Source organism: Seriola lalandi, unplaced genomic scaffold (genome assembly GCF_002814215.2).
Source record: "Seriola lalandi dorsalis isolate HSWRI2012SDOR001 ecotype SW California unplaced genomic scaffold, Sedor1 jcf7180002054517, whole genome shotgun sequence".
Lineage (NCBI taxonomy): Eukaryota > Metazoa > Chordata > Actinopteri > Carangiformes > Carangidae > Seriola > Seriola lalandi.
The window spans coordinates 614849-633443 of NW_019525070.1; the positions used below are offsets into that span (position 1 = coordinate 614849).

The 18595-nt window shown below is 37.8% G+C and overlaps 1 protein-coding gene across 1 annotated transcript in view; it reads left to right on the top strand.

Annotated features, from left to right (window-relative positions):
- Positions 1–1647: 1647 nt before the first annotated feature.
- trpv4 (transient receptor potential cation channel, subfamily V, member 4) overlaps positions 1648–18595 on the top strand; it is a 20101-nt gene continuing 3153 nt past the window's right edge. The window contains exons 1-16 of the mRNA XM_023413650.2: positions 1648–1998; positions 3282–3363; positions 4246–4682; positions 5230–5405; positions 6385–6537; positions 7298–7438; positions 8896–9194; positions 9279–9458; positions 9717–9875; positions 10564–10656; positions 10788–10861; positions 11225–11390; positions 11482–11548; positions 12113–12417; positions 13227–13354; positions 13445–13566. Coding sequence (XP_023269418.1) covers positions 3355–3363; positions 4246–4682; positions 5230–5405; positions 6385–6537; positions 7298–7438; positions 8896–9194; positions 9279–9458; positions 9717–9875; positions 10564–10656; positions 10788–10861; positions 11225–11390; positions 11482–11548; positions 12113–12417; positions 13227–13354; positions 13445–13566 — 2509 coding nt within the window. The 5' untranslated portion in view covers positions 1648–1998; positions 3282–3354. The remainder of the gene's footprint in view (positions 1999–3281; positions 3364–4245; positions 4683–5229; positions 5406–6384; positions 6538–7297; positions 7439–8895; positions 9195–9278; positions 9459–9716; positions 9876–10563; positions 10657–10787; positions 10862–11224; positions 11391–11481; positions 11549–12112; positions 12418–13226; positions 13355–13444; positions 13567–18595) is intronic.

Here is an 18595-nt window from a genome sequence, read left to right on the forward strand (position 1 = left end):
GTTGGACCCCACACAATACTTTGAAGGTGTACGTCCACTGTTGTAAATGGCTTTTAACATTGCACACCTGTTGGTGCCTTAAGCTGGAGGTACAGATCATTGAAGTGACTATGTCAGCTCTTCTGCTTTTAATCATATATATTTTTATACATGTCACCTTGTGTAAACCAGGGACACCAATTAATAACAAATGTTAATTATCACTGAGGGTCTGGTCTGCCTCTATTACACCTCTTTGTTACACAGGACTTGCATATATTTCTATTTTTCCAAAGCAATGCTTTGTCAAGTGTTTTTTTCAGTCCACTCTGCTCTCAGGTTCTTACATAAAACTAGATGTATATTTTCTTTTAACCAAATTTTCGAGGGAAGGTGAAGTTTTTGTTGATGACCTCTGGTTAGTCTGTGTTCTTCTGAGTGCATGCTCTGATATGTTTGTCTGATGTCTCTTGTGGCTGAAATTATGTTGCAGTGTGAACAGTGGAAATAACAAATATTGTATTTTCAACTCATGTAAACCATTATTTGCAATAAAAAAATATGTGCAACAATTAATATGGTGTTCGTGTTTTTTTCCTTCTCCAGTTTCTTTCTTGAAGTTGTATTGTCTCTATAGTTTTCCAACACATTTCAGAATAGGCAATCAGCAGTGGTGGAGGGTGAATAAGTCCATTTACTCCTAGTTACTACTAGTTCTCTAGTATTTGTACTTTACCTGAGCATATTTTTAGTTGCCACTTTATATCTCTACTCCACTGCATTCAGAGGGAAATATTGTACTTCTACACCAATAAACTTTCTGACATCTACTTGTTACTTGGAATTTTATATACACAGTGCTGAATACATTGTGAATGCACTGTAAACCATATGGTCAATTTATAAAATATGATACATTGTTATAAAGTAAACTACCTAATAGTTAGTAATACAATTAATTATCTTCATTAGGACCAGATATGACATTAAAATGCTGCTTATATGTTAATGCATCAGTAAGAAATGCTATATTTTTAAGATGCCCATTACCTTTAGGGATTTGATTTGAGTTTTTACTATTTAATGAACAATTTAACATCTAGAAAGTATCAAATCTTGCCCTTCTGCTGTCTGAGTGCATTTACTTTTTCAAATAATGAATGCTGGACTTTTGCTTGTAAGTAACAGGGATACTTTTCTTTTGTGAATGACTATTTGTGCTCTCTTTGCTCTCACCACACCCTCCTTGCAAAGGTTTATTTATAGCAGCACTCCACTTGACTGTGAGAGTTTGTATAGCTGAGAAATGGGTCAGTATTTATGTAATAGCCCATTACTCCTGGAAGTTCTGCTCATTCAGCAGTGAATGCCACCTGTAAAGGCCACTCTGTGATAGAAAGCAACAGCTTCCAAGTCAGTGTGGACGAGAAACTCCTGTAAGTGCTCAAAAAGATGACTGAACACGTGTGGGCTACTATTCTGTGACAACTAAACACACTCCATCTGCTGAGGAAGACCATCTGATATGATGGAAAGCCCCCGAACTGCTACAAAATGGACCTTATGCTGAGGTTAGTTTTCACGAAGAGAAGAGACACATCCTTTTGAGACCATGACGTCTTGTTGTGTAAACTGTACAAAGCGGTGTCTATTTTCCGAGAAGCAGACACCTTGATGGGCGTAGATTTGTTTTGAAGCCTCCACCTGGCGGCCACGACCGGTACTGCGTGTTACACTTCCGCTTTGGCTGCAGTTTTCAGGAAACTTTGTCCCACCCTGGTCCCACCCAAAATCTGTGAAATCGCTCGTTGAGGCGGACCCATGAAGCAGAGGGAAGCTGTGGCTGGATGCATCTGGCTGGAGTCACGTTAAACCTGCAGAGGCAGCAGAGGAGCGCTCACCAGGCGAGAGAGAAACTTACTTCAAACTAAGGAGAAAACTGCGCTCAAATAGTCTGTTCTTTTTTTCTTTTTCTTTTTCTTTTTTTTTAAGAGAATAAGAGCAACCGATTAAATCAAGGTAAGGAACACCTCTGATTCTTATTCTTCTTTGGATGGCTTCTTTTTATAACTTTGTGTGACTTTGGTATAAGTTCAATAATTAATGAGAAAGAAGCCGAACTTTGAAGTTATTACTCAAGTTTAGGAATTTAGTTTTTAATGTTTAATGTTATTCCTTTTTACTTAAATATCATTTTGCATCTTTAAAAGTTGCCTCTTTGCTTCTTTTTATTTACACCGACTTAATTCATGAATATATAAAATCATTTTGTTAGATCCTCAGCATTATCTTTAGAGCCCTTACAATCTAATATTTTAAAACATCAGATTTTTTTTGTTTTTTGTTTATCTTTATTTATTTTCCACTGGTTGTGTAATCTCCAGCAGCCATTGGGACCCATTAAGAGCCTCCAGCCTCTCTTGCTCTGGATAATGTCACATCAGCAGTGACACAACAGGAAGTCCCACATCTCTGATGGGACATTAGAGTCACTCACGTTTAGAAACTCTCACAAGTGGATTACCACTTCCCGACCCAATAAGTGGATGATATGAGAGCTTTGGGTCTACTTGATATTTTATGATCCCATTCTATCACCTTGACAGTTTTAATACACAGTGGCTCCTCTCTCCACTAAACAACTTAATCCTTTGTTCTTAGTCTGTTATAATAGTTTAGCAAGGGCAGCCTCCCTTTGTTCCTCTGTCTTTTTACTATCAAATGCCTGCTCAAGTGTGAAGGTATGATAATCCCATGTGTCACACAGGGTTATGAGTCATTCCTCTCCCTTAGCAGGACCCCAGCTCCCCTGTTTGTGTTGCCCCTTTACAGCACAGTTAGGTCTAGATAAGTTTTCAATGTCATGAACAAATTCAGGAAAGAGTATCACTCAAAAGGAAGCCTGCGGAGGGACATGTGAGGATGTCATGTTGTTCTAATTCCCTTGTGATAGCATGCTGCAGCAGTAGAGTGTGTTTGTAGGTGCAGAGAGGATTGGAAATATAGGGCTATACTGTATACCGCTTGTAATGAGTACGTCGGAAGGGCATTGATTTAGTTTTTGAGTGTGTCCTGTGTTAAACAGACAGGTGGTGTGATTCTGCCTGTAGAGGAAACACGTCCCTCTGACCAATGAGTGGACACACTCATGTTGATTTTGGCATCAGTCCTTTGCTATGTTTTCCACAGATCTGAACCAAAAATGACTGAGCTCTTTTTATGACTTAGGACATACAGGTCGCCTTTGTCTGTACTTCTGTGGCAGTAATTCATATGATGGTTGCTCCTTTCTGTTTCTTCAGGGTGCCCACATGCTTCAGCATCATTTCCAGTTTCCGCTGAAGAGGAATTTGGCACATCATTGTGATAAAAGGGATGAATGAGGTACAGAGGGGTAAAATGTCACTCGTATACTTCAAAATCTGCTTCAAATTTCCAGGGTTTCTTTAGTAATTCTAGGCTTAAAACAATTTCTTATCAGTTAAATTGTTTTATTTTTTTGTCCAAGTTGCTCCTGTCCCCATTGCTATTTCTTTGAGTAGCGGAGATGCACCACCTTGTCAAGAGCAAAGACCACACCTTCTCAGATCCTGAAAAATGATCCATTTTTATTAAATAAAACTTTAACTATAAGTTTAAAGAGCAACAAGAGCATCGTACAACTTTAGACAGCAAATGCCATATATTTAAAAATTCTGGCTGTTTTTAAGGCTGGTGTCTACTAACTAAACTGATCATGAGATGAGATGAGATGAGTCAGGATCTGGGTGGTTTACCATCTTGACTGAAGATTTTTCTTGGGCTTATATTTACCCCTTTTTGAAAATCTCATCTAAAATCATAACAAAAACATCACAACATTAACTGTGAGTAAAAAAGGTTTTCATAGTTTTTAATACTGTGCTGCTGGTCACACCGTTCTGTATCCAATTTGGCCTGTTGGTGATTACTACTGACTGCATCTCTTATCTATTATTTGTATATCCTCCTATCCTCCTTCCTCTGGTTTGTACTTCCTCTGTCCTCATGTGATCTGGAAACTGAACTGAACGGCAGATCTGCTGCTTTGATAAGTAAGAACATGTGCATGCGAGGAAAGAAAGGAGACAAGTTTTAAGATGACAGTTTCTGAGTAATGAAATGTGTACTGATGGGTTTGAAGAGATTACGACTTCTTTTTCCATTTTCCATATTCCACAAGACTTTCCTATCTACCTGAAGGCCATTCAGCTCACTCAGAACATTTTGTTATGGTTTTTATTTCAGGGCCGTTCTGCTCTCTTCAGAAGGTGCCACCTTGCTTTGTCCAAGGCCGACACACTCACTTCTGTTCCGGCCAAAGCTGCTCTCTCTGTGGACGCAGGCAATGGCGAGGCCACTCAGCCTGAGAGCGAGGTGGCGTTCCCCCTGTCTGAGCTCTCAGACCTGTTCGAGAGCGTGGATGCCTCCCCGTCAACTCAGGATTCAGCTGTGGAGCTGGTTCAGCCCGACCAGCCTGCAGACAGCAGACAGAACCTGCGGATGAAATTCCAGGGTGCTTTCAAAAAGGGCATTTCCAACCCGATGGACCTACTGGAATCCACCATATATGACTCCAATGTGGTTCCAGGCCCCAAGAAAGCACCCATGGACTCACTCTTTGACTATGGTACCTACGGCCACATGAGCAACCAGAAGAGACGCAGGAAGAAGCTTCCAAGAGGGTGAGAGGGGGCCTCACTGACTCTTAACTAATTTATTTGTGTTTCCAGGATGTAATGGTTGTGTGTTCCTTTAGACTTCTTGGTTTTAGGGGTTTACCTTATTGTCTTACTGGTAGTAATAAACCCAGACTGGCACAAAAGGCCTGATTTGGAAAAATGTTGTCATAAAAACAAACACACATGCACACACACACACACACACACACACACACACACACACACACACACACACACACAAACACAGTGCAGTCCTTCATTCAGCCCATTCAGTGATCTAACAGAGAGCATGTTGTTGGTTCCTCTGCAGCCGTTGAGGTAATATTTAGGCTGCTGCCTGTTTCTGGCTGCCATACCTGTCACATATACTACACAGAGCTCCATTTACTGAAGCGCTGAAGGGTGTGGGTGATTACTTAAAAGGTGGTTTCTCTCAACAAAATGTATAAAAGAATTAATGGATTTAAAGATAATTCCAAATATTGTTGTAATCATTTAACATCTTGAATGTGTGATATACAATAACATCGTAATTTTTTTGTCTCCTCAGTAAAACCGAGACATCCATCGATGATGGTCCAAGCTCAGAACCACCAAAGGTGATGAAAACATTCAACCGCTCTGTCCTCTTTGACTGTGTGTCACGTGGAGACCCCAAGGCCCTCGAGGGCCTTATGGAGTACCTGCAAAGTCATGGAAAGCGGTTAACTGATGAGGAGTTCAGAGGTGAAACTAAAATGTGTATAGATTTCTATGTACTTATTTTTCACCTGTCCAAACAACCGCTGAAAAATTAGACTATAAGGGAATAAAAAGGGTTTAAGATCTAAAAAACATAGGTTCATTTCTCACTCTTTTACACAGTTTCTGTCAAATTTCTAACTTTTAAATCTCTACTCTGCCTTTGCAGAAACTCAGCTTTATCTAGGTGGTTGACCTTTGACCTTTGTATTCCCTTGCTTCCCTCTTTCTGCAGTTTTTTGCTTCAGACAATGTGAGAAAGAAAAGGTGGAGCAATGTCTCAGTCTTTGTCTCCTAAGGGCAGGCCCAAGAAAGCTTCCTGTTTATTTGAAGAGTTTTTTCAGGCTTATAACAAGAAGCAGAGAAAAATCACAGCAAACTGTCATCTCTCTGGCTTACAGCCTTTTTTTTTAACTGAGAAACTAAAAATTGTAAAGGGCTGCCATGACCCCTATCTTCAACAGTTTGTTCTTATGACCCTGAAAGTGACTTTCACAAAGCTCACTAAACTCTGGCTGTCTTCTTTCCTTTTGTACTCACTCGTAGTACATTAAGAGGAACACAACAGGAAGTCACTTACATGACAATAGATTTTAACAAAGGCACCCACTTCATCAGTTGCCTGGGTTGTGGAAAAGTAATGGACAAAGGTTTGAAATATTTAGCTGAAAGTAATGGGTAAATAGTTAAATAGCTTAAAGTAACGAATAAACGGTTGAATAAACCAACCTAAACAATGACAATTCAATTGTAACAAAAATGATTACTACAGCATCCACTTTTATAATGTTTATAATGGTAAATAACATCCAGTTTAAAAGTGTTGTAGTGTAGTGTTGAGGAGGGTGTATTTGAGTTCATCTGATAGGACTTAGGGGGTATGTATGACTGCACAAAGAATCTTAAACTATCCTCTCTAAACAATTCTGTCAAAGAAATTTTTTTTATCTCACTTTGCTAACAGAGCCATCCACGGGTAAGACGTGCCTGCCTAAGGCCCTGATGAACCTTTATGGTGGTCAGAACGACACCATCCCACTGCTGGTCGACATCGCAGAGAAGACGGGAAACCTCAGAGAGTTCATAAATTCTCCCTTTAGGGATCTGTACTACAGAGGTATGGAAACAGCCCAATAATGAGAACACGCAGTTACATAAAACTCATTTGTAATTTAAATGAGTTGTTTAAGAAATAAGCATCTAATTTGAATTGTACAGTTTTGTAGTAGACTACAATCCCCTCATCTTGCACTGAAGCTACCAGAAGCAGTGGTTCGTTACTATATCGCCAGACTGGTGGGTGAGGCCCAATTAGCAGGGAAAAGGAATGTTTTTGCAGTGACTTTATTACACAGTTGTGTGTAACAGCACTGTATACAGCCTGTGACAGAAGCCTTTTCACCTTGTAATACAAAATGTGATGTTGCATTGTTATTGTTTACATATTGACCTAATCTCTGTACTTTTCACAAGTAATTTCACAATTTTTATTTTCTTTTTTTTTTTGCTCATGCAGGAAACACTTTTTATGTGAAAACAGCTCAGTTTCTACGGGTGATTCCAGAGAAACAACCTGCACATAAATCTAGCCCTAACCCCTCACAGCTTATAGTGTTTTACGACCTGCACCCTCATGTTCATAATTGGGCATCAGTTTCACAAAAGACAAATATCTGTAGACAAATGGCAAGTTGGATACTCCTTCTTTCGTGTAACTGTCTTATTTGCTTATTTGTCAACATAACGAACTCCATACACCTCAATTTAGTTATTATTGGAAAACAATCTTTCACATGATTTTTTTTTTCAACTGAACACAGCACACAAAGCAGTGGTATGAAATAACGCCTCTGTGTTGTGTTTTGTTGCACTGTCAGGTCAAACGGCGCTCCACATTGCCATAGAGCGACGCTGTAAGCAGTACGTTGAGTTGCTGGTGGAGAAGGGGGCTGATGTTCACGCCCAGGCGAGGGGACGTTTCTTCCAGCCCAAAGACGAGGGGGGCTACTTCTACTTCGGTAATGACCTTTGTCACACACATAAAACATGTTTTCGAACAACAGAGTTCATTGTGTTTCTGTATCTTTATATGGTATCTGTATTTAGGAGATAAAAAGACAGAAACATTCAGACGTTGGGTTCTGAAAAGCTGTTACTGTATTTTCTGCCTCATACGGCTGTAAGGATGTGGTTTGTCTGAGGTTTCTGTGACTTCACTCATCACTTTTTCAATTTCCACGTTGGCTCTAAGTTTCTGCTTTACACACAAGTGGCCTTTCTGTCTTTTACAACCTGGAGTTGACATCAAAGTTTTGTAATGTGCTGCAGTTGCCAAGATAAAATAGTTGACCAACGGTACATTTTCCTGGCAAAGAAATCTCTGTTGCCGTACAGAAATTAAGTGACATTACACCCCACCCATTCTCTTTTTAACGTGGTGAGTGTTGGCTGGACTAATACAGTCAGCTACTGCAGTGGTCCAGTGGTGAACTCCACCTTACACCCAAATGTTTTTTGAAGTGTCGTACGAGGAACCGTCATTAGTAATGCTCCAAAAACACATGAAAAGACAAGCATTATGTCATATGTTCAAGAGGCGCGTCCAGTGAAAGGTGTCTGTATTCAGCAGTTAAGAAAAGTAAACATCCTCTGCCGACCAGAAGGAAAAATAAATCAGCCTGTAAATTAAACTCAACACTGCCCTCTGCTGGCTTCTGTAAAGGCCCTATCTCCTCCATCACAGTAGACAATGTGATACCCAGAGAAGAATATGTTTGTATTTATAACGATATGTCACTTTAGTTTTTTGATGATAATCATGGCAGATATAATTGATATTAATGTTACTCTAAAAAAGCATGAAAAGAAAGGTAGAAGTGACTTGTTCTGGACTCTGTTTTATTTATTTACCCAACCCAATTTAAGAATTGTTTATTTGATTACATTCAAGTGTTATATTCCTCACTCATCACAGAGGAGATGATTTCTATTTGCACTTAGCACGGTTGTCATTCCCAAATCCCAGCGTGTCCGGGCACAGTGTGAGTAATTTGCTGCGGAGCTTTGCAGTGAGGTGAACAGGAACCTGGCAGGGCTGACGGCTAATGGGATTTAGACTCACGCTAACACTCTGCATGCACCCGTGCAAATCCATGAAGAGGAGCGTTTCTATGTGAGGTGACAAAGTAATCTGTCACCCATGGCAACGGCTCATTTTCAGCAGCTGCTTTTGGCACTCTGGCCCCATTGCGCCCCTCCCTCAAACAACTGCTAATTGTGCTGTTTTCATAGCAGGGATTTAAGTCAAATCTTTGATCCATGTTTAGTATGCTTTGCAAAAACATACAGACGCCAGCTATAGTTCCTAATTAACCCTCCTGTTGATTTGCTTATTTTTAAGCTGGAATGCAGTTCTCTTAATCTCCTGTGAATTGAGTGTGAAGTGAGTGCTCTCTCTCTCTCTCTGTTTGCCCAGGTGAGCTGCCTCTCTCACTGGCTGCATGCACTAACCAGCCTGACATTGTGCACTACCTGACTGAGAATCCACACAAGAAAGCCGACCTGCGGCGCCAGGACTCACGTGGAAACACAGTACTGCACGCCCTAGTGCACATTGCGGACAACACCAAGGACAACACACGTTTCCTCACAAAGATGTACGACCTGCTGCTAATCAAGAGCGCTAAGCTCTACCCGGAATGCAGCCTGGAGACAGTGCTCAACAGTGATGGCATGTCACCTCTCATGATGGCTGCCAAGCTGGGCAAGATAGGGGTAGGGATGATGATGTATCAGGGTATAATGAAAGTTTTCCTCATCACATTTCTACATTAGGTTACCTTCTCCATATTCCTCCAGGTTTTTCAGCACATTATCCGGCGTGAGATCAAAGATGAGGAAGTCCGTCATCTGTCTCGAAAGTTTAAGGACTGGGCATACGGTCCAGTGTACTCCTCCCTCTATGATCTATCGTCATTGGATACATGTGGAGAGGAACCATCTGTGCTGGAAATCCTTGTCTACAACAGTCGCAATGAGGTGAATGAAGACAATTTTTTGTTTATTTGTCATTCAAAAGGCTGAAATGAAATGTTATTTCTCTCAAGATCAGGGTATTAAGAGCAACAAAACACCAGGCTTGATATAAAAAAAGACTATAAAATAAGACTAAACATAAAAATGCCTGAAATGTACGGGAGCCTGCAGGAAAAATGTCTCGTGTGTACAAAGATCAGACTTTTGTTATTTTATTTTGATTACATTGTATTTGTGTCATGTTTCTGGTCCTGTTGTCAGAACCGCCATGAGATGCTGGCAGTGGAGCCCATCAACGAGCTGCTTAGGGCCAAATGGCAGAAGTTTGCTGCTGTCACCTTTTACATCAGTGTGGTTTCCTACCTCATCACCATGATCACCTTCACCCTAGTGGCTTATTACCACCCAACACAGGAAACGGTGGGTGCGGAACAACTGAAAATGTCAATTGTCCTCAGTGTGGCTAGATTGAAGGGGGAACTGATCAGTGATTCAGAATATGAAATTGTTGAATGTGCCCCTGCAGCGCTGAATTTTCAATACACCATGTGAACATATTTATACCATAGAAGAGATTTAAATTTTTGCTTATTTAATATATATGTGCTGTGTTTTATGTAGGCCACATGTGCTGCACATTAGATCCCTTAAAAACTGTTTTCAAACGAAATGCTAATGCATCATGTATTTAGGGACTTTGGGAAATTCGCTCATCTGCTTTCTTGGCAAGAGGTAGATGAGTAGACAATGCCACTGTCAAATCTGTACAGTAAATATGCAGCCAGCAGCTGGTTAGCTTAGCTTAGCATAAACATAAGAAGCAGGGGGAAACAGCTAGGCTGGCTCTCTGTCCAAAGTTAAAAATCTTCCAAAATCCACCTTTAATTTTTTGAATCCGATTTACACATTATATTCTATTTGTTTAATCAATACACACACCTAAATGTAAAAACAGATGGAGGGTTATGTGTTAATACAAAACTATACTAACCAGCAGCCGACTCTAGCTTTATTCTTAACAGACAGCTATTTAATGTAAAAAAATTCAGGTTGAGTTGAATCTAAATTAAATTAATGTCATCACTAAGTCTCATCTTTCTCCCTTCAGCCTCCGTACCCCTACAAAACATCCTCTGACTACCTGCGGATGGTGGGAGAGATTGTCACCTTGGCATCGGGAATCTTCTTTTTCCTCACTAATGTGAGTTTGATGCATCTTTACAGATTAATCACTGATTGTCTCTCCACTGTTTCCCAGACTCTTGCATCAAATTCAAAACTAGAACGACAGTGTTGTTGTCATTATGGAAATGTATCTCCTGCTTTTTGCAGATTAAAGATGTCTTCCTGAAGAAGTGTCCCGGGGTGAAGTCTTTATTTATTGATGGATCCTTTCAGCTGCTGTAGTAAGTCCCTATCCTCTGTCCCTCCTCCGCCTCTTCCTCAAATCTGCTGCAGCTCTTGCTGACTTTTACCAGGGGCAAATTTTGCATCCTTTTAATTGAGTCATCTAATTAATATCTAAACCTCCTCGCTGGCATGTTTCATAGTTTACATCTTTAATTAAACCCATGATACAAACAAAGAGCAGAGAATATCATGCACCTCTCTGAACCGTGTTGATTTAGATCATTAGCAACATGGCTGTGATGTCTACATTCTGTAACAATGTCAAATACTAGCAATCGAGCCTTCATGTATTAAATCAGTATCACAGACTTTAGCATTGGAACTGGTTCTTTGACAAAGTTTTTCTCTGTCCTCTCTAGTTTCATCTACTCTGTACTGATTGTAGTCACAGCTGCTCTCTACCTGTCTGGCATTAAAGCCTATGTGTCTGTGATGGTGTTTGCACTTGTCCTTGGCTGGATGAACACACTTTACTTCACCAGAGGCCTGAAGCTCACTGGCACCTACAGCATTATGATACAGAAGGTTAGACACTGGAGGAAATTAACAGAAAATTAATTAACCTTAAACGTCAGCATCCATGAGTCTTAACACTCCTTTTATTTTTTGTTCTCAGATTCTTTTCAAAGACCTTTTCAGATTTTTGCTGGTGTATGTGCTCTTCATGATTGGATATGCATCAGGTAGGCTTATGTTCATCTAATTTTACAGGCCTGTGTCAGCATTACTTAAAGGGATAGTTATGGGAAATTCATTATTTTACCATGAATTAGATTGGGATATATATGATAATAAAAACATTCTCTCTTTTACACTAAGGTAAGCTAAATGTCTACCTGTTAACTCTAACAGGGTATATCCCCGTTTCCAGTGTTTATGCTAAGCTAGCGTACTCTGGCTTGTAGCATGGCTTCAAAGGAAAGAAAAATCGCTTATTAGTACTTGTAATGCTGACTACTTTACACAATATTTCTGTTTGATCTATACAAAAACCTCAGTGTAAAATCATCACCCAGTGGTTTTACAGAGGGTTATGTACCTGACTATTTCACCCTGTTTCCAGTCCTTCTGCCAAGCGAATCGTCTCTTAAGTATAGCTTAAGAGACGATATGATATGAGAGTGGTATGGATTTCCAAATCTAACTCTAGACAAGAAAGTGAATTAGCGTGGCTCTCAGAAAGTTGAATTACTCCTTACTCCAAGTGCTCATAGATCCAATCCAACATTATCTGTTCCAACCCACAGCCCTGGTGTCCCTGCTGACAGTGTGTCCTCCACCGGGCACTGAATGTGAAGGGGGCTGCCCCACCTACCCCAAGTGCCGGGACCCAGACACTTTTAGTACCTTCCTACTGGACCTTTTCAAGCTGACCATTGGAATGGGAGAACTGGATATGATCCACAGCGCACAGTATCCAGCGGTCTTCCTCATCCTGTTGATTACTTATATCATCCTCACGTTTGTGCTGCTGCTCAACATGTTGATCGCTTTGATGGGGGAGACTGTGGGGCAGGTGTCGAAGGAGAGCAAGAAGATCTGGAAACTTCAGGTGAGCTGGTTGTTTGTCTCATTACTTTGAGTGGTATGTAGCCATGCAGATGGCTTTGGCTTAAATTGTCCAGGTTTTCATAGATTCATCTTTAAGATTTCTGCCTCCATCCCCAACACATGTTAGGTGAAACAAACAAAATGCAATTTTGAAAAATGAAATTTAAACAAGCCTATGAGTCTACAAACACTCTAGTGGCTATGTGAGGCTGTACCAAGGCACAGGGTGCTTTAAGCTGACATGCTCAAATCAACAATGATTAACAAGATGTTGTTTAGCTTGTATAATATTTACTATTTTAGTTTAGTATGTTAGCATTTTAACATTTACTAATAAGCTCTTAACACAAACTACAACTGAGGCTGATGGGAATGTCATTAGTTTAGCAGGTATTGAGATTGATGCTGGTTAAAAAAAGGTAATGAATCACTAAAGTTTTTACCATTCATACTGTAGGTACCGTGAATGTGTGTATTAAATTTCATGGCAATCTATTTAATAAATGTTGAGACATTTCGCTCAACACTACATGTGCACTTCATGGCGACACTAGAGGAAAAGTCATCAGGAGTCATCCTCTGGGCACCATGATTTCTGAACAAAATTTGATTTTCATTTTATGATTTTATTTGTATTTGAGTGGAGGAAGAAATCTCATAGTCAGATATCTCACAACCTGGACAAATAAAACCAAAGCTGTCTGAATGGCTAAATACCACTAGATGTTTGAGAAAATATGTTTCTGTAAATAGAGAGGGATAAATACTCTACCTGAACATGTTTATATATAATGTATACTGGGCAAATAGTGGGCAACAACCATCTTGGACATCGAGCGCTCATTCCCAGTCTGCCTCCGCAAGTCTTTTCGAGCCGGAGAGAGGGTGACTGTTGGGAAGAACTGGGATGGCACACCAGACAGACGCTGGTGCTTCAGGTATTTTGCATTACTCATAACCACTCACTCAGCAGCGCCAATGCCATTTCAAAGAAAACTGTCAATCACAGGGGTGTCTTGTTATATCAGGGTGGATGAGGTTCATTGGTGTCACTGGAATCAGAACCTGGCAATAATCAACGAGGATCCAGGCAAGAGCGAGACCAGCCAAGCCAATGTGTTGCAGCAGGGCGTTGGAGTCATGAGGAGAGGTGAGATTCTAAGTGTGTATATTCATAACAAGGGTGTAGGTTTGGTCTCAACATTGGAACGGATGCAACAACACCGCCACCCCTCCAAAACAAAGAGATTGACTTTTTAATGCCGTCAACCAAATGGTTTATTAACATATAAGATATGCAAATGTAATATATGTGCATGTGTTTAATTTCCATATATCAAATATAAGTACATATTAAGTAAAATCATATATGTATATACAGAATATATATATGTGTATAAAATGTAAAAAATTACATATGAAATCATATATTGACATATCGATCAAGCTAATAGAAACATGTATTTTAGTGTGTCTGTTTATATTATAGGTTTATATTATAGACATACTGTATGTTACATAAATATATATCCATCCCAAATCCTGTCAGTATATTTCCATTATATATGAAAATATAACATATAAACTATATTAAATTTAATATTGAGAAAATAATATACAAACATAAACTTTTAAAGCATGTTGAATAAAGTTTAACTTTGAGAATTTCATGTATGTTATAAACATATCTTAATATATCCAAACGATGTGTATATATCATAATAATATATCCTCTTGTAATGACATATATGGTAACATCACTCTTGATATTGGGACAAATATGTCATATATATGTCATAAGTCATAGTATACTAAGGCATAAAAACATCATAGTATAGTAAGATGTAAAAAGGTGAAAAAATGTCAAACTATAGTAAGGCATAAAAACGGCATAAAACGTCATAGTATAGTAAGACATGAAATGTGATATTATGGTAAGGCATAAAAAGGTCAAAAAACATTATATTATAGTAAGGCATAAAAAGGTCAAAAAAAGTCATCGTATAGTAAAGCAAAGAAAGGTAAAAAAACGCGATAGTGTAGTAAAGCAGAAAAAAGTCATGAAACGTCATAGTATAGTGAGGTTTAAAATGTCATTGTATAGTGAGGTTTAAAATATCATAGTATAGTAAGGCATAAAAAGGTCAAAAAACGTCATAGTATAGTAAACTATGAAAATGTCTGAAAACGTCATAGTATAGTAAATCATAAAACGTCATACTAAAGTAATGCATTACAGTCGGACTGTAGGACTGTGAGAGGAAGCCAGATTGGCATGAGAGAACCCAAAAAGACACAAGAACATGCAAACTCCTAACAGAACGGCCTTAGACGGGGCCCATAACCTTCTCATTGAAAGGTGAGAGATCTAACCACTGTGCCATACTCTTTACAACAAAACACATCATAGTAAAGTATGGATTAAAACATCATAGTATAGTAAGGCATAAAATGTTAAAAGACGTCATAGTATAGCAAGGCATAAAATGTAGTAAAGCATAAAAATGTCAAAAAACGTCATAGTATAGTAAATCATAAAACGTCATACTAAAGTAAAGCATTACTTACTATACTATGACGTTTGTTGTCCTTTTTTTGCCTTACTATACCATGACTTTTTTGAACCTTTTTATGCTTTACTACATTTTATGCCTTACTATACTATGACGTTTTATGCCGTTTTTATGCCTTTCTATACTGTGACGTTTTTTCACCTTTTTATGCATTACTATACTATGACATTTTAAATCTTACTATACTATGACGTTTTATGCCTTACTATACTTTGAAATTTTTTGACATTTTTATACCATACTATACTATGATGTTTCAATCCATACTTTACTATAATGTTTTTTGGTTCTGAAGAGTGTTAGTAGTATCCTGGTTACAGCTCTTGAGTTCAAGCCCTGTGTGGGGCCATTCTATTAGGAGTTTGCATGTTCTTCTTGTGTCTCTATGGGTTCTCTCAGGGCTCTCTCAGGGCAATCTGGCTTCCTGTCACAGTCCTTAAAAATGCATTTTAGGTTTATTGCCGACTGTAATGCCTTACTTTAGTATGACGTTTTATGACTTACTATACTATGACGTTTTCATACCTTACTATACTATGGCATTTTTTCACCTTTTTTTGCCTTATTATACTATGACGTTTTTTCATCTTTTATGCCTTACTATACTATGACATTTTAATCCATACTTTACTTTGATGTTTTTTGGGCATGAAATGTGTTAGTAGTGTAGTGGTTACAGTTCTTGCCCTTCAATGAGAAGTTTGTGAGTTCAAGCCCTGTTTGGGGTCAATCATTAGGATTTTGCTTTTCCACTCCTAAGGCTTGGCCCCAAAGGGGGCTTGAACTCACAACCTTCTCAATGAAAGGCAAGAGCTCTAACCACTGTACTACTAACAGTCTTTATAACTCACAAACATCATGGTAAAGTATTGATTAAATCTTCATAGTATAGTATGGCATAAAATATCAAAGTAAAGTAAGGCATAAAAAGGTGAAAAAACGTCATAGATAGTAAGGTAAAAAAATTTCAAGAAAATTTAATAGTATAGTAAGGTATAAAACGTCATAGTATAGTAAGGTATAAAAATGGCATAATACGTCATAGTATAGTAAGGCATAAAAAACTAAAAAAACGTCAAAGTATAGCAAGGTATAAAATTTCATAGTATTGTAAGGCATAAAAAAAATCAAAAAACATCATAGTATAGTAAGTCATAAAAATGGCATGAAACATCATAGTATAGTAAGGTATGAAACTGTCAAAAAACGTCATACTATAGTAAAACATATGACGTCATGTTAAAGTAAAGCATTACAGTCGGCAATAAACCTAAAATGCATGTTTAAGGACTGTGACAGGCTACCAGATTGCCCTGAGAGAAACCATACAGACACAGGAAGAACAAGTAAACTCCTAAGACTTGGCCCCAAAGGGGGCTTGAACTCACAACCTTCTCAATGAAAGGCAAGAGCTCTAACCACTGTACTACTAACAGTCTTTATAACTCACAAACATCATGGTAAAGTATTGATTAAATCTTCATAGTATAGTATGGCATAAAATATCAAAGTAAAGTAAGGCATAAAAAGGTGAAAAAACGTCATAGTATAGTAAGGTATAAAAATATCAAAAAATGTCATAATATAGTAAGGTAAAAACAACATCATAGTATAGTAAGCAATAAAAATGGCATGAAACATCATAGTATAGTAAGGTATTAAAATGTCATAAAACGTCATACTAAAGTAAGGCATTACAGTTGGCAATAAACCTAAAATGCATTTTTAAGGACTGTGACAGGATACGAGATTGCCCTGAGAGAACCCATAGAGACACAAGAAGAACATGCAAAACTCCTAAGTGAGTGGCCCTAAATGGGGCTTGAACTCACAACCTTCTCATTGAAGAACAAGAGCTGTAACCAGTATACTAGTAACACTCTTTACAGCCAAAAAACATCATAGTAAAGTACGGATTGAAACGTCATAGTATAGTATGGTATAAAAAGTCAAAAAACGTCAAAGTATAGTAAGGCATGAAAAAGGACAAAAAATGCCATAATATAGTAAGGTATAAAAAAAGTCAAAAAACGTCATACTATAGTAGGGCATAAAAACAGCATAAAACGTCATAGTATAGTCAGGTATAAAATGTCACAGTATAGTTATGCATGAAAAGGTGAAAAAATGTCATAGTATAGTAAGGCATAAAAAAGTCAAAAAACATCATAGTATAGTAAGGCAAAAAAAAGTCAAAGAATGCCATAGTATAGCAAGTCATAAAAACAGCATAAAACGTCATAGTATAGTAAGGCATAAAAATGTCAAAAAACGTCATAGTATAGTAAGGCAAAAAAAAGTCAAAGAATGCCATAGTATAGCAAGTCATAAAAACAGCATAAAACGTCATAGTACAGCAAGGCATAAAAACGGCATAAAACGTCATAGTATAGTAAGGCATAAAAATGTCAAAAAACGTCATAGTATAGTAAGGCAAAAAAAAGTCAAAGAACGCCATAGTATAGCAAGTCATAAAAACAGCATAAAACGTCATAGTATAGCAAGGCATAAAAAACTAAAAAAACGTCATAGTATAGCAAGGCATAAAAACGGCATAAAACGTCATAGTATAGTCATGTATAAAATGTCACAGTATAGTTATGCATGAAAAGGTGAAAAAATGTCATAGTATAGTAAGGCATAAAAACGTAAAAAAACATCATAGTATAGTAAGGCAAAAAAAAGTCAAAGAATGCCATAGTATAGCAAGTCATAAAAACAGCATAAAACGTCATAGTACAGCAAGGCATAAAAACGGCATAAAACGTCATAGTATAGTAAGGCATAAAAACGGCATAAAACGTCATAGTATAGTAAGGTATAAAAATGGCATAAAACGTCATAGTATAGTAAGGCATAAAAAGCTAAAAAAATGTCATAGTATAGCAAGGCATAAAAACGGCATAAAACGTCATAGTATAGTCAGGTATAAAATGTCACAGTATAGTTATGCATGAAAAGGTGAAAAAATGTCATTGTATAGTAAGGCATAAAAAGGTCAAAAAACGTCATAGTATAGCAAGTCATAAAAACAGCATAAAACGTCATAGTATAGCAAGGCATAAAAACAGCATAAAACGTCATACTATAGTAAGGTATAAAAATGGCATAAAACGTCATAGTATAGTAAGGCATAAAAAACTAAAAAAACGTCATAGTATAGTCAGGTATTAAATGTCACAGTATAGTTATGCATGAAAAGGTGAAAAAATGTCATTGTATAGTAAGGCATAAAAAGGTCAAAAAACGTCATAGTATTATAAGTCATAAAAATGGCATAAAACATCATAGTATAGTAAGGCATAAAAGGGTCAAAAAACTTCATAGTATAGTAAGGCATAAAAATGTCAAAAAACATCATAGATAGTAAGGTAAAAAAATTTCAAAAAATTATGTAATAAGTATAGTAAGGTATAAAACGTCATAGTATAGTAAGGCAAAAAAAAGTCAAAGAACGCCATAGTATAGCAAGTCATAAAAACAGCATAAAACGTCATAGTATAGTAAGGCATAAAAAACTAAAAAAATGTCATAGTATAGCAAGGCATAAAAACGGCATAAAACGTCATAGTATAGTCAGGTATAAAATGTCACAGTATAGTTATG